At 52.2% G+C, this 15,020-nt stretch overlaps 1 protein-coding gene across 4 annotated transcripts in view; it reads left to right on the top strand.

Moving 5' to 3' along the window:
* HIPK2 (homeodomain interacting protein kinase 2) overlaps positions 1-13,383 on the top strand; it is a 177,743-nt gene extending 164,360 nt beyond the window's left edge. For all 4 annotated transcript variants that reach the window (XM_049643036.1, XM_049643035.1, XM_049643032.1 and 1 more), the window contains exons 13-15: positions 5,143-5,387; positions 11,304-11,461; positions 12,827-13,383. In XM_049643036.1, coding sequence (XP_049498993.1) covers positions 5,143-5,387; positions 11,304-11,461; positions 12,827-13,297 — 874 coding nt within the window. In that variant the 3' untranslated portion in view covers positions 13,298-13,383. The remainder of the gene's footprint in view (positions 1-5,142; positions 5,388-11,303; positions 11,462-12,826) is intronic.
* Positions 13,384-15,020: the final 1,637 nt, after the last annotated feature.

Here is a 15,020-nt window from a genome sequence, read left to right as displayed (position 1 = left end):
AGTCAACCACGCGGTACTATGTACTTAAAATCTGATCGAGAGGGTGGATCCCATGTTAAGTATTGTTAAAGTCAGAAGTGGAATGTTCTTTACTGCACGGTCTTGCTGTGAGGATCAGAGATCGATGTCCGTGAAGTACTTCGAACAGCCTCTGCGCATCCTATAAACGCTGCCTATGACTGTTAATCAGTGTTGTAAGAGACGCCCGGTTTTTATCACATACAGCATTGACCGTGGAATCGGGGCGGTGAAGTACGTCATGGAAAGTTTGTTAGTGGAGATGAGTCTTGACCCTGGTCTCGAAGGATGAGGTTGACTGAGATTGGCAAACAGAAATCAGAGACACGCTCCGGATAGGGGCCTACGGGGAGGAGTCACAGGCTAGCATCCGCTCCTCCAGCAAGGTTTCCTCCTTCGGGGCTGATGTCTGTGGCTCGTAGCCCTTCGTTTCTTGTCATCGTTTAAAAATGATGAACATCAGCTATCGCCATCACAACACAATGCAGTTGTGGAAATCTGGAAGCTCTGCTCTTCATTCAGAAGTGATGTTCTGCCGAGGCCACTTAAGCATAGATTTCTCATTCTACGCCCGATTCTCAATTCATGATGAGATTGATAAACGATCAGTAATAATTAGACACTAGTGGAATGAATCCCAATAGAATCAGTATAAATGAGCCTAAAGAATCCGTAGTAATAAATGTCACATGGGTGCTCATTGTTAAAGTGACTCATTGAAATAACTGCTTCCCATTCGTTGTCGAATCTGCATAGTGTATTCAGTTAGAGCACAGAGATCTTTAACGGTAGAGGAGAGTAAAAACAGAGCTGTCAAAACTGATTCACCTTTTCCAAACCGGTCAGAGGCAAATCCAAAGAGGTAGGTAAGTTAGCCCTGGACTGTGTCGACCTATTTGCTCATCAGGCAGAGGGACTTGTCAACTCTGAAAACAAAGGATGAGACCCATGAACCGTTCATAGAGATCTTATCCCACACTCCTTGGTAGATATCAAGGCTCTGACGTGCGGGACCCTCAGCCTCTGGCGGAAAGGTTCCCTCCCTAGGGGGTTTCCCTAGGAAATTCTCCCAGGTCTTCCAGACTAAGCTGTCCGCTGCTATAAGACCTTTGCCAGCAACTCATTCTTCTTCGGTAATAAGAAGCCCACTGATCCGCCAAGTGGCCCGTTGTGTGTTTAGATTCTGACTCACGCTGAGGTGAAGCTGCTCCACAATTTAAATTGAAAAGTGAGAATTTAAGTACATCCAATTTGAATTTTATTCCAGTTTGGCTGAAATTACTGGTGTGCGTGTGTTTGCTTGTTTTCTAAACTACCCAGAACCTGAGGAGGATCTGGTCAGCAGAAATTGGCCATGTCTGGGTCTACATAGAAGGTACACTTACTAAAGAGATTGGTTTCCTCTCCGAATTAGGAGTAAACCAAATCCTATTTTCAATGCCTTCAATAATGCATTTTTGTGGGGCCCTCACAATGGATCCCTTCGTGCCACTTTCCCTGGTGGATTTCAGAGCAAGTTGGAAGTGGAGGGATGCCCAGGGTCGTGCTAATATCAGGCCACTGTCCAGGTGATGAATGGACAGTGGAGCCGGGACCAGAGCGAACACCAGCCCCCGAGACACATTTGGAAGCCAGGCTCTGTTCTTCGTGTGGGGTTCATCAGCCACGGACTGTGCACCTGCAGCAGGACACGTCTGCGTCTGGCGAGGTGACCCGATGAGCCGCTGTGTGTGTGCGTCAGTTATGCACAGCTGACGGTGGCGGAAGCTGAGAGTGAAGGACGGGGCAGCACAAGTCCCTGCGTCCCCTCAGGAACCGGGAGCACTTTGTGATGGTGTGTGCGTGGTATGGGAAGGGGGGTTCCTTTAGTAGCATCTTAATACACAGCAGACCATGCACACAGGCAGTCGTTTCCGTCATCCGCTCCCTCCCCCCGACCACAGAAAACAGCTTCAAGTCTTGTCTTTTTTTTTTTTTAATAATCCTTATTTTTGAGAGAGAGAGAGAGAGAGAGAGAGACGGAGTGTGACGGGGGAGGGGCAAGGAGAGAGGGAGACGCAGAATCTGAAGCAGGCTCCAGGCTCCCAGCCGTCAGCACAGAGCCCGACGCAGGGCTCAAACGAACTCATGAACTGTGAGATCATGACCTGAGCCGAGGTTGGACGCCCAACCGACTGAGCCACCCAGGCGCCCCTTCCTTATCTGCCTTTCTAAGGCAGCGCCCCCTCCTCATTCCACAACCTCAGGGACTTTTTCCTGGTTCCCCACTTTCTAGGTTTTGCGCCAGGTCTCGGTGCCCTCCCCCCTCCCCACTAATCCCATTTGCTTTGTTGTCCCTCAGGTATAGAATTCAGTGACATTAAGTACACTCACAATGTGTGCAACCGTCAGCACCATTTCCAGAATTTTGTCATCACCCCAAACAGAAACTCTGTACCCATTAAGTAAGAACTCCCCATTCCTCCCTTCCCTAACCCCTGGTAACCTTGAATCTACTTTCTCTATGAATTTGGTTATTCCAAGTACCTTATGTAAGTGGAGTCATACAATATTTGTCCTTTTGTATCTGGCTTCTTTCACTTAGCATGTTTCCAAGGGTCATCTATATCGTAGCATGCGTTGGGACTCTGTTGGTCTTTATGGCTAATATTCCACGGTGTGGATGTACCAAATTTTGCTCATGCATTCATCCGTTAATGGACACCCAGGCTATTTCCACCTTTTGGCTGTTGTGTATAAGGCTACTGTGAACACTGGCAAATGAATTTCTGTTCGAGTCCCGGCTTTCGGTTCCTTTGCGTATATAGCCAGCAGTGGAATTGCTGGGTCCTGTGGTAGTTCTGCGTTTAGCTTTGTGAGGAGCAAGCATATGGATTTTTTGCATTTCAACTGTTATAAGTGGGAAGTGTCGGTCTTTATTAATTAAAATGTATCTTATCAAAGTTAACGTGAAGAGCCGCAAATATATGCAGTCAATTCATTCCTTGCCTTCTTTTGAGTTCTTAACAATTACCGTCTGTACGACTCATTTGACAGTTCATCACAGAAGGCTTTGTGACATCCATTATTCTCTTTAACCGATTATTTTAAAGCTTTTACTGTTTAACTTGTCATGTTTTTACACAGTCCCCCACTGAAATTGTAATCACCTCCAGGGCAGAGGCACGTGTTATATTTCTTTGTACAGGAATTCCCCATGGCACCTACCCCAGATCTCCAAGATCTCTGAGTAATGAGTTTTTAATTTCTTTCATATCAATCTTCTGGTTTATTCACAGACTAGAAACTTCTCCGTTGAGTCCATACTTTGATAGAAATCACTTTGCCTAGATCTGTTCTTGCAAACCTGTTTTCACATGTTCAATGAGCCAGCACAACAATAACGATCCTGACGGCTAACCTCTGCTTACTGTGTGTCGTAAGCCATTCACAGCACATCCTGTGGGTTTTCTCACTTCTCAACATAAGCCTGTATGTGTAAGTGCTGCCGTTATCCACATTTGACTGATGATGAGACAGTCACTCAGAGGCTGAGCAGCTAGCTGCCCACAGCCACACGCCCGGCACACGCCGAAGGTAGGCCCCTGGCCGCAGGGCCCGTGTTCTTACCCACAGACACTGGTAGGAAGGGACATTTCTACCCTGAAGCAAGAAGGACACAACGTGCAGCCACTAGAAGAATTATTCAGCCCGGATGTCAGTAGCGTCAGGCCTTGGGGCACAGGGGCTCAGACCTTCCGTGGGCTCACCTCTCAGCCCTCCAGCCTTTTGTAGGCCACCTACTGCGTGTCCTTCCACTTAGCTTCCTTCTGCCCGGCTGCCCGGGGTGCTTGAGCTTGTCCACTTCTCTGCTGCCCTTAGGGTGGCAGAGATCTATCTTGGAAAGAGTCTGGCCCATGACTGACCGTGTGACCTTGGGCGAGACACCTCAGGGGGTTGTGGTTCCATTAGGCACTCCATAAATAGCAGCTTCTTCTCTTAGCAAATCAGCTGGAAACTGACCGTCTTACTTGGGGTGATCGATATTTCTTTAAAATAGATGATCAGTATATAAAAATAGATGGAATCCATTTTTACAACCTTCACAATAAGCAACAAATTCCACATCCATCATCCCACCAGCCCATCCTGGAGGCAGACGGAATTGGTTCCCCTAGTAGCCGCGCATGCATAAATATCTCAGGAGAGAAGATGTGTGCTGGCCAAGAGCCCTCCAAGGCTGGTTCCTCCCTGTCAGCAAAGAATGAAGTTTCAGATACAGGAGAGTCCAGGCAACTCTTTTGTAGGCATCATCCCCACGGGAGCCCTTCTGACCTCACTAGGCACAGTGTCGTCCCCTCCCTCGTCCTGGGCCCTGGCGGGAGGGAAGCTACAGGAGGGCCAGGCCTCCCCTGAGAAGGGGACTCTCAGATGTCCTGGTGGCCTTTGCCACAGAGTCATCCCACGTAATACCGCACAGCAAAGAGGTGGCTGAGAGTGTCACGGCCAGCTCCCGACTTCTGTCTCTCAGCATGTCAGAGCTGCGTTGTGTGGTCAACCTCCTCAGACCCTCCCTCTTTATCCACCCCTCTGTCTGCATCCTGCTCCCTCTTGAACACCTTGCTCCCTGCCTCCGTTTGCGGGGTGTCCCAGGCCCCGAGCCTAAGCTGATGGTGCTCCGCTCCCAGCGATGTCCTCCCAAACCAGGGCCTCGGGGTGCCAGGGTCTTGCTGGGCTCTCTCTACTTGCTGAGATGTCCCCTTCTGGTGGCTCAGGGGGTGCTTCACACCCTTCACACAGCTCTGGGCTACAGGCGCCTCCCCTGCAGTTCTGCTTAGCTCTGCTGTGGGAAGGGTGTTGGGGGGAAGCCCAGGCCCACCTGGAAGCTTCTCTCCAGATTCCAGAAGTGCCTGTGGGCCCAGCTCCAGCCCCTTTCTCATGTCTTCACATGTCCACTTGCTGCCGGTTGGACAGGTGACACTTGGGTGCCCACCCTCCCCGTTCCTACCCCCTCTCCTGCCCCGCTCCCCAGCCCTGTCCCGGAACACAGAGAGGGGCTTGTCCCACAGGCCAGTTCTGGAACGCCGGCTGGTGTCTCACTTCACAGCTTTCTGGTGGTTCTGATTTCTCCCTTTCCATTTTCAGCACTGTCTCCAAGCAGAGAAAAAACGTCATCAGTTGCGTCACGGTCCACGACTCTCCCTACTCCGACTCCTCCAGCAACACCAGCCCCTACTCCGTGCAGCACCGCACTGGGCACCACGCCAACACCTTTGACACCAAGGGGAGCCTGGAGAATCACTGCACTGGGAACCCCCGGACTATCATCGTGCCACCCCTAAAAACCCAGGCCAGCGAAGTATTGGTGGAATGTGATAGCCTGGGGCCAGGTAACTTGGGGCCAGGGCAGGCCGGGAACCTCTCTCTGCACACTGCTTTGCCCGTTTTCCTGCTATTGGCAATTGTGTGAGGCTGATAAGCACCGGGTTATGGTCGATCCTCCCCCCGAGGGTCTCGCTCAGGCAGCCAGGGTAGGATTCTGCTCACCATCACTTTGCATAAGCAGCGTTTTCAGTTTTCGGTTCTATAATTAATACCTTGCCACCTTTACAGTGGCTCTCCCTTTGACTAGGCTGATAAGGACGAAACAAACGCCACCCGGTTCCTTATCCACGGGTCGGCGATGACCCGTTTTAGGGAGTTCCTGACTGACTTTTAGCAGAAAGAAGCCCTAGTGGTAGAGCACCTTCCTGGGTGGAAAGAACTTTCTCTGAGTCTTGGCAGGTGAGGATGACGGAGGTTCGGCTCGGCATCGCCTCGGGGCTCACTGTTGGGAGGAGAGGTCGTGGCGGGTGTGTTTGTTTGCTCACACGGTGGCTTGAGAAAAAGGAGTCCTTCCATCCCCTGGAGGCTCGCCCTGACAAGTGCACTCTAGAATAAAGACCGAGAACATAACCTTCCAAGTAAACTTAGTGGCTCTGCCCACGTTTGGTGGCATCTCTTCAGTGACTCCCTTGTTCACACTCACCAGTGGCAGAATTCGGGGAACAAACCAAAAGCCATCCGCTTCCCCGCCACAGACCGTCACCAGCCCATCCAAGGCAGCACCTTCACGAAAGCACTGTTTAGAAGGGAAGAGGAACAAACTGCCAAAAAAAAGACCTTGCTTAGATTCAGGGAGCTATTGGAGCCCCTGGCTGGCCCGGTCAGTTAAGTGTCCAACTTTGGCTCGGGTCGCTGTCTTGTGGTTTGTGAGTTTGAGCCTCTGTCTCCCTCTCTCTGCCCCTCCTCCCCCCACTCGTTTTCTTGTTCTCTCTCTCTCTCTCTCTCTCTCTCTCTCTCACACACACACACACACACACACACACACACAAAATAGACATTTTCTTTAAAAAAAAAAAAAAAAAAGATTCAGGGAGCTATTCACCAGGAAGGACACCCATCTGTGTCACCTGCTGCAGGAGACCTTGGAACCTTCTTGGGGCGGTCGCCACGTGTGAGGCCCACTAGTCATGGGCCACTCTGGTTCTGCCCCTGAGAGGGAAGAGCAGAATTGAGGATGGGGTCCTTAGGAACTTTCCCAGCCCAGCACCATAGGCCGGCCCACATAGTGTGGGACACAGGGTATCTCTCTTCCAGAACCCTCTTTCTCTCCCAGGCAAGGGTTTTACTGGTAACCTTGGCAGAAAGCAACACTCTCTAGGACCAAAGGAACCCGTGAGACAGACAAAGTGGTTTGCCCAGGAGAGAGGAGGACTCAGAGCAGCGGCCCTCATACTGTGCTGCTCATATAATCCTTCAATGTTTAAAACGATATCCATCGCATGTTTTTAAGTTCACATCCTGGCAAAGATATCACTTCTGTCACGTTGTGTATGTCGCGTCATTACTGAAGTACTTTAAATGTTTGTTAAGACCTTGGAGCTGCACAGTCAACTCCCCCGGTCCCGGCATCCCGCCTTACCCCCTAGTGAGCAACTACTCCTCCTCGGCCAGGCAGCCAAAGCCGCTCTCCCCTCTGTGACACCTTCCCCGTGACCACCGCCTCACTTCCGAATTTTATTTCGTGAATGGATGGATAGGGTGGGGAGTTTACAAAAGCGTCTGCAGCCTGAATAAGGTAAGGCTGGACAGCCTTCCGTGTTTCTTACTGCACAAGGCTTGGCTTTGATATCAGGGGACTATCTGCCCCTCAGGAGCTGGTCAGGCTTTGCATGCCTGGAGGCAACACACCATATTAACTTTCCAGAAGGAATAGGAGACTGTGGATGTGAGAGAGAAGGTGGGAAAGGAAAACCAGTAGATGTTAGTGCTGGTAAATCAGTTCAGGAAAAGATACATTTGCAAATTGGGAATCTGGAAATTGACCCCTTAAGTCTTTATCGCCATGGACCCTCAAGCCCTCAGGTAGCCCTACACACACGGGCTTAAGACTGCAGCTTTTGAGAGGCCACCTGGCTGGCTCAGTCAGTAGAGCATGCGACTCTGGATCTCAGGGTTGGGAGTTCAAGCCCCATGTTGGGATTACTTAAAAAAAAACAAAATCTGAAAAACAAAACAAAAAAAGATGCAGCCTGTGGTGCACACGGTTTAGTGGGAAGGGCTTTCCTGCTTAATTAGCAGGTCTCAAGACTATGTTGTTGAAACCCTCAAGGAAGCCTGGCCCTTTTATCGAACAGGAAGAGGAGATAGTCCTTCCTCATCTGCAATCCAAAAAACTCTGAACACCAAATTTTAACTTTATAGCAAACTCATTGGTGGTGAAACCTGGCCTGAGTCAACGAGGGGCCGTGCACAGTCTCTTTGTCGTAGTCATTTGTGCCCCGTAGTGAAATATCCCTGTTTTGGAGAGAGAATCTTCATGTCTTTGATTACAAAGTGGTGCCCAAGGCTCTGCTGGGGGTAACCTAATACATTGAACCTTTCTAAAACCTAAACTTCTGCATTTCAAAAATGAATGTGTGGTCCCAGGGATTTCAAATCAGGGATTGAGACCTGCAACCATGAGACAGTGATTTTTGTTACTCTGTTATGTCGGGAATACCCCTGCTCTGAGACACCCCAGGGGGACTCTGTCACAGTAATGATCCCTTTAAAAGATGGATGATGGCTCAAAACGGATCTTCTTGAGGTCATCTACGAATTCATTTGTTTTTAAAGGTGGCTGGTGCTAAATGTTTCTTGGCCTTTTAAAACTAGATGAAGGATGCATGAGAGAGCGGCCAGATTTCCGCAGGTTGGAAATCTTCCAGCGTGGGGGCACCTAGGTGGCTCAGTCAGTTAAGCGTCTAACTTCAGCTCAGGTCATGATCTCGCAGTTCGTGAGTTCAAGCCCTGCATCAGGCCCTCTGCTGGCAGTGCTGAGCCTGTTTCAAATCCTCTGTGCCCCCTCTCTCTCTGCCCCTCCCCTACCCTCACGCGTGCACGCGCGCGAACACACATACACTCTCTCTCTCTCAAAAATAAACATAAGGAAAGAAAGAAAGATGTTTAAAAAAAAAAGAAAGAAACCGTCCAGCTTGGAGCTTTGTCAGGCTTTGATGCTGGTGCCATTCCATGGGAGGTGACAAAATTTTGAGGAGAGTTACTGAAACTTTAAGACCACCTGGTCCAACCCTTGGTGGAGACGAGTGAAGAGGCTGAGGGCCAGCTTTGCCAGTATAACAGCAGTTGTGTGTCTTGAGAAACCACCAAGGCAAGAGAGGACAGCTCTGTGGAGCCGCATTTCACGCCTTTCAGGTTACATTAACCGGTTCCATCCTCGGCCCATCGCGCTCTGTGCCTGCGTGCGGCGGGGCGGCTCAGAGGTCTTACCCCACTGTCTTTCCACAAGGACTGCGTGCTGTCTGAACGGCTGAGACTCTCTGAGGGATATTTCCAACCAAGAAAAAAAAAAAAAAAAAAAGGTTGGAACGGGGGAGGTCATTCCCCGCGGTAAGACTACTGGTTCTAAAGCAACCAGTGCTGCCGTCTCCAGGGAACCCCATGGTCTAACTTTCCACTGTGAAGAGAGATTTATTTTCCCCTGTGGGGACATGCTGCAGAGTCTTTCTAGTGACAGGTAAGAGGCAGGAAGGAACTTCATTCCGATGCCTGCTTGTCCCCAGCCTGTGGTGTTGAGAAACACCCAGGCTCAGAAAAATCCAAACAGCAGCCTTCTTCAGCTTCCTGGTGCCCAGGTGACCCACAGAGGCCGAGGTGTGAACAGGTTGTAGCCAGCCAGGTGTTCCCTGGGCTCAAGTCACAACAAATGCTGTGCAGACCGCAGTCCGTTTTCTCACAGAACTTACCCCTCCTGTGGTTCTGAGCTCAGGAAGGAGCCCTGGGGATTTCTCACATAACCTTCCCAGATCTCTTGGGTTAGTTAAGGCTCCTTTGGAAGGCAGCTGAGTGAACTCTACACTTATGCCGTCAGACCCATAATGTATTGGAAGGAATTAAGAGAGCTGAGGGAAAGTTCAACAACTACATCCCAGGCTGGGCAGGAGCCAGAACTCCTAAGACCTGGGCTGTTGGAGGCCCAACGCCTGCTTTCTGGAGCACTGCCTCACCCTGACCCGGTGACTCCCAGGCTTCCAGCTTCCCATTTCCAGGAGACAGGATTTGGTTGTCCCGGCTTGGAGGAGACGCCTGTTCCTTGAGCATCAGCTTTAGCCAGGAGACAAGGCTCAATAAGAAAGATATTAACAATAGCTAATGCATTTAAGAGCTTAACACATGACAGACACTAAGTGTTCTATGTACATTAACTCATATGAACCTCATGACCACCCTATAGAGTTACCATTATTCTCCCAGTTTTCCAGATACGAAAATGGAAGCACCGAGAGATTAATTAAGTGGACCAAGGCCATGCGGCTGGACCTCACAGGAGTCTGGCTCCCCATCTTAATGTCTTGGTCCCTCACAAGACCCCACCCCTTATCTGGAGGTCCCCTTCTCTGACCCAGCCCCCCGTTCCCTGTCCCCGCAGTGCTGGTAAGAGGTGCATGCTGGGCTCTGTCACACCATTTCATCTACAACTTCTAACCTCTTCACTGTAGACTCAAGCTACGGATAACTCGAGCTCAGGGTTTTCCTTCAAATATAATCACCACGCAGTGCCCGGAAAGTTGGAACAGGGACAGAGAGACAGCCTCCACCGCTGGGGCCCACACAGCAAGCACAGTTGTGGCCTGCTACTGACCAGCAAGGACTCTGGCCCCACCACAGTAGCACTGCGGCTGAGCAAAGGGGAGAAACCAGGCCCTGCCCATGGCCGACATTTGCGGCTTTCCTTCTCTTACCCTGCAGTGGGTCCCCCAAACCCCTCAACCCCCAGGTTTTGGAAGGCCTTTGAGAGTCTGAATGGGTTTGGCTTTAGCATAGCTCCGTACACCAGGGCCTGGCTGCCTCCTCTCCTGGGGCGCTTATTACTAATACAGATTCCCAGGCACCTCCCCATGGGGTTCTGATTCAGTGGGTGGGAGGAGAAGACCCACAGGTGCCAATGCACAGATCTGGGGGTCCCTGGTAGGACCCACCACCTCCCTCCCCAGTGAGGCAGCCCTCGCTCTCCGGGGTGGGGGTGGGGGGAGGGCGTTCTGCTGCCTGTGGGGCAGGGAGGCTCCTCGTGGACTTCAGCGCGCACCCCCGTCTCCCATCCCCAAGTTGCCGGTGTCCCAAACCTTCACTCTTCGTGTTTCTCTCCTTCAGCGGTTACTCAGTGTTCCCTCTTGCTGGCCCTAGCCATCTCCTCCTTGACTTTGGTTTCACCACCCTGAGATTTGTAATGGAATTGATCCAACCCAGTTACGTCAAGGGCCTGCTCACTGGCGGATGCTTCATTCATTCTTAGCGTCTTCATTCATACCCGCCTAGTTCACACTAGCAACCATGAGTTGTTTTTCCCTCAGGACGTGTGTGGTCCTCTTTCTGAGGCTTGTTTATCCACGCCCTGCTTATCTGTCACTGTGTCTCTGGATCTCAGCAGACAAGCCCCATGGGGCACGAAGAGCTACAGAGACCTCTCCTCCTTTCCTGCGTTACACTCTCCTTGTGCTTTTCCATGTCACCAGATGAGAATCCTAAAGTCCAGCAAGCTGGGATGGGCTCCTAACCCCTGGGGCGAGCCAAAGCCCAGCGGCCCGTCCAGACTCTGGGCAGACTCTTAACTGGGTCCAGGGGAGACGAGGCTGACTTTGATGGGCCAGTCTTGGGAACCCATTCCTTCCCGGAAGACCACCGTTGTTTCCTGGAGGGGCGGGGTCTTCTGGGCAGCGGAGGACGTGTGATCCCTCTGTGACCTGTCGCTCCTCCTCACACAGTCAACACTGGCCAGCACTCGTCCTACAAGTCCAAGTCCTCCAGCAATGTGACCTCCACCAGCGGTCACTCTTCAGGGAGCTCGTCCGGAGCCATCGCCTACCGGCAACAGCGGCCGGGACCGCATTTCCAGCAGCAGCAGCCTCTCAATCTCAGCCAGGTGAGTGCCTCCTGATCCTGTCCCAGCAGCCAGCACGTCAGTGCCATCCCCTCCGTTCCCCGGCCCGGTAGCAGATCACCGCTGGGGCCCCTCACCCCGCCCACAGAGCCTCAGCCCCCCCTCGCGGCAGGACGCATCCTGAGGGACCTCTGACTTCTTCCCGCCATGGGTTACCATTGGGGGAGCTGGTATGACTGGGTCACACAGAGCCAGCCCAAAGTAAATGAGTTGTCCGATGTCACAAAGCACTTAGTGACGTGGTGCCAAAGCTTAACAATAGGATGGCCCACGTCTTGCCAGTTCAGCCTAGCGAAGGGTAAGCCACGGTGTCCTGGCCCAGTCAGACCAGGATTCCAGGGAGATAGTCTGACGGAGTCGGGCTTGCTGTTCATTGCAGTGAGGGAGGCCAGACCACACCCAGAAAACCCCAAACCGAGGGCAAGAGAGGATTTGGAGAGGGTGGGTGGCGTTTAGGTGGAATTATACATGAAGCAGGGTCTCCATGGACAGAGCCAGCCTGTGTGCAGAGGGTCTAGGTCAGGTCTGAATTGCAAAGCGGACCCAGGGGCCTGTTTCCTCAGACACCATGGAGGTGCAGTGAAGGGGGAGTTTGTGTTCAGAAACCCCTCATCCGAGGCGGTGCACTTGATAACCTGAGGCTGCGTCCCTGTGTCATCATGACTCAGGCTCTCTGGAAGAGATTTATACCAACATAACGTCAAACAACAGAGTTTCCAAGAGCCTAGGATTTTAGAGGACAGGATTTCACAGTGAGGGAGGAAGCACTTGTCACTCAAAGAGGGGCTCCTTTGACACTCCCTGGACCCATGTGCTCTGAGGAGACACAGTCTCCTGTTACCTTTTCATCTGGCTTGATCTTACGGCCATTCTGGCCCCTTCTCAGTCCAGGCTAATGTGGCAAGGGGGACACCTGCTGTCACTCCAATGGCTCTGGCCTCCTCCCCTCTCCCTCCTCCCTCCTCCTCCTCCGCCCTCCCCTCCTCCCTACCCCCACCTCTCTTTCCTCCCCTTCCTCTCTTACCCCTTCTCACTTCTCTCTCTTTCCCTCCCCCTCCCTCCCTACTCCCCCCCTCCCCCTCCTCCCTTTCTCCCCCTTCTCCCTCCCACTTCTTCCTCTTCCTCCCCCACCCCACCCACCTCCCCCTCCTTCTCCCACTCCCTCCTCCCCTCCCCGCTCACCAACCTCCCCCTCCTCCCCCTCCCTCCCGCACCGTCCTCCCCCTCCTCACTTTACTCTCTTCCCCTCCTCTTCATCCTCCCCCTCCCCTCCTCTTCCTCCCCTTCCTCTCCTCCCACGTGTCTGGCCCCCAATGCAGCCCTCTCCTGGTGCTTCTCCTCCTCCAGGCTCAGCAGCACATCACCGCAGAGCGCGCCGGGAGCCACCGCCGGCAGCAGGCCTACATCACTCCCACGATGGCTCAGGCCCCGTACTCCTTCCCGCACAACAGCCCCAGCCACGGCACTGTGCACCCCCACCTGGCCGCAGCTGCCGCCGCAGCCCACCTCCCCACCCAGCCCCACCTCTACACCTACACGGCGCCCGCGGCCTTGGGCTCCACCGGCACCGTGGCCCATCTGGTGGCCTCCCAAGGCTCAGCACGGCACACCGTGCAGCACACTGCCTACCCGGCCAGCATCGTCCATCAGGTCCCCGTGAGCATGGGCCCCCGGGTCCTGCCCTCGCCCACCATCCACCCGAGTCAGTATCCAGCCCAGTTTGCCCACCAGACCTACATCAGCGCCTCTCCAGCCTCCACCGTCTACACTGGATACCCACTGAGCCCCGCCAAGGTCAACCAGTACCCTTACATATAAACACTGGAAGGGGAGGGGAGGGGAGGGAGGATGGCCAGAGGGGAGGAGGGAGGAGGGGTGAGGTGGGAGCCGGGCTTTTTATACTGAAGATGCGGCACACAAACAATGCAACGGGGCAGGGGGGGCAGGGGGCAGGGACAGACACAGATGAAACTTGAACTAGGAGGTGGGGGGACTTAGAGCAGAGAAGAGAACGTTTTTAAAAAGAAGGGATTGAGGAGGGGGAAATCTATGCTTTTTATTTTAAAAAAGAAAAAGAAAAAAAAGAAAACGTCAGTAACAAAAAACACAGCTCACGAACCCATTCTGCACCAAACTGGAAAGGAGAAGAAGAGAGCGACGGAAAATTCTGGAAATGGGGGGCCCCAGTTTTTGAAGAACTTTATCTATGAACTTCTCAAAGATTATTTTCATATGGCGGCAAGTGACATTTAAGAATTTGCTGTCAGGGACACCTGATATGGAAATCCAATAGATTTTTAATTATGGAACATAAGAATTAGGGATTTTTCCAGAACTCTAAAGGGTCAGCAGCCCTCTAGAAGGTCAGGCCATGGCCTGAGGAGGCTGATATCTGGGGGTTGGTGTGGGGTTGGCAAAAGCCCAGTTCTGGCTCGTTTGTCAGGACTGGAGTGGGGGGTGGCCAGGGCTGACGGAAGACCCCTTAGCAGAGGGCACATTTTCTCTTCCCGAGCACTCTGGATAAATCCCTAAGCAATGTTACTCCTCCGGTGTCATTAATAATGTGTGTTGCAAACTTTAGGGGGTTTTTTTCTTTCCTGAAGATTTATTTTCTCTTTGAATCAATCCCTAGTCACGTAGCATAGGGCTAGTGGTCGTCGCCGACACCCTAGTAGAATGTAGCAGTCTACACCCGTTTTCTACTTTGTGTTCAACTCCGATGATACCAATAGACTATTACTCAATGTAATTGCACAAAAAAAAAAAAAAAAAAAAAAGTGGTATAACATAGGCATGTAACCAGTGTGGTGGTCCAGGTGTGTGAGCACGAACGAGTGTGTGTGGGTGTGAGCGTGGATGCCACCCTCCCTGTGTGTCCCTCGGCGCCGCCATCACGGCTCTCGCATCCTTGATTTTACACCGTTCCCTCCTAGTGCCTTACCGACCGACAGACGCGGTGTGAGGGTTGATTTCCATGGTACTCCAAGAAGCTGACTGAGGCGAGTCACATCACCTCAGCTCTTCTCTTGTGCTGTTGTAGATTTTACTCTGGTCTTTCCTTGTTTTGTTTTGTTTTGTTTTGAGTTTTAACTTTATTTTAATACCTGTTGTCTTTTTTGAGCTGTTTGCCAACAGAGGGGCATCAGGGAGCTGGCAGGAGCGGGGGGCACCCGTGGATCTTGAGAGAGACGTGGGAGATGGATGGCGGGTGGACAAATTTGACTTTTATCTTGGAGACAAAGAACAAGAGAGACTCCCCACCCTGCACCTTCTCCCCACTCTGCCTTCAGTCCACCAGTGGGGCTGGCTCTAGTACTGTGGGAGCAGAGGTCCCAGCTGTGTTTGTGGAAATGTTGGCCTTGCCTGGCGGCTACCTCCTTCCTAATATGAAAGGGACAGAGGAGAGGAGGCCTGGTACCCAGCACCAGGCTCTCAGGCCCACCCCACGTTCATGCACGGCCCTGCCCCTCTCTCTGGTTCCACCAGCTGTGTTTTGCTCTCACGATTCTGCCAGATCCCTCCCTCTGTAGACAACCATCAA

Source organism: Panthera uncia, chromosome A2, assembly GCF_023721935.1.
Source record: "Panthera uncia isolate 11264 chromosome A2, Puncia_PCG_1.0, whole genome shotgun sequence".
In the NCBI taxonomy this organism is placed as follows: domain Eukaryota; kingdom Metazoa; phylum Chordata; class Mammalia; order Carnivora; family Felidae; genus Panthera; species Panthera uncia.
This window is presented reverse-complemented; position numbering and strand designations above follow the sequence as displayed.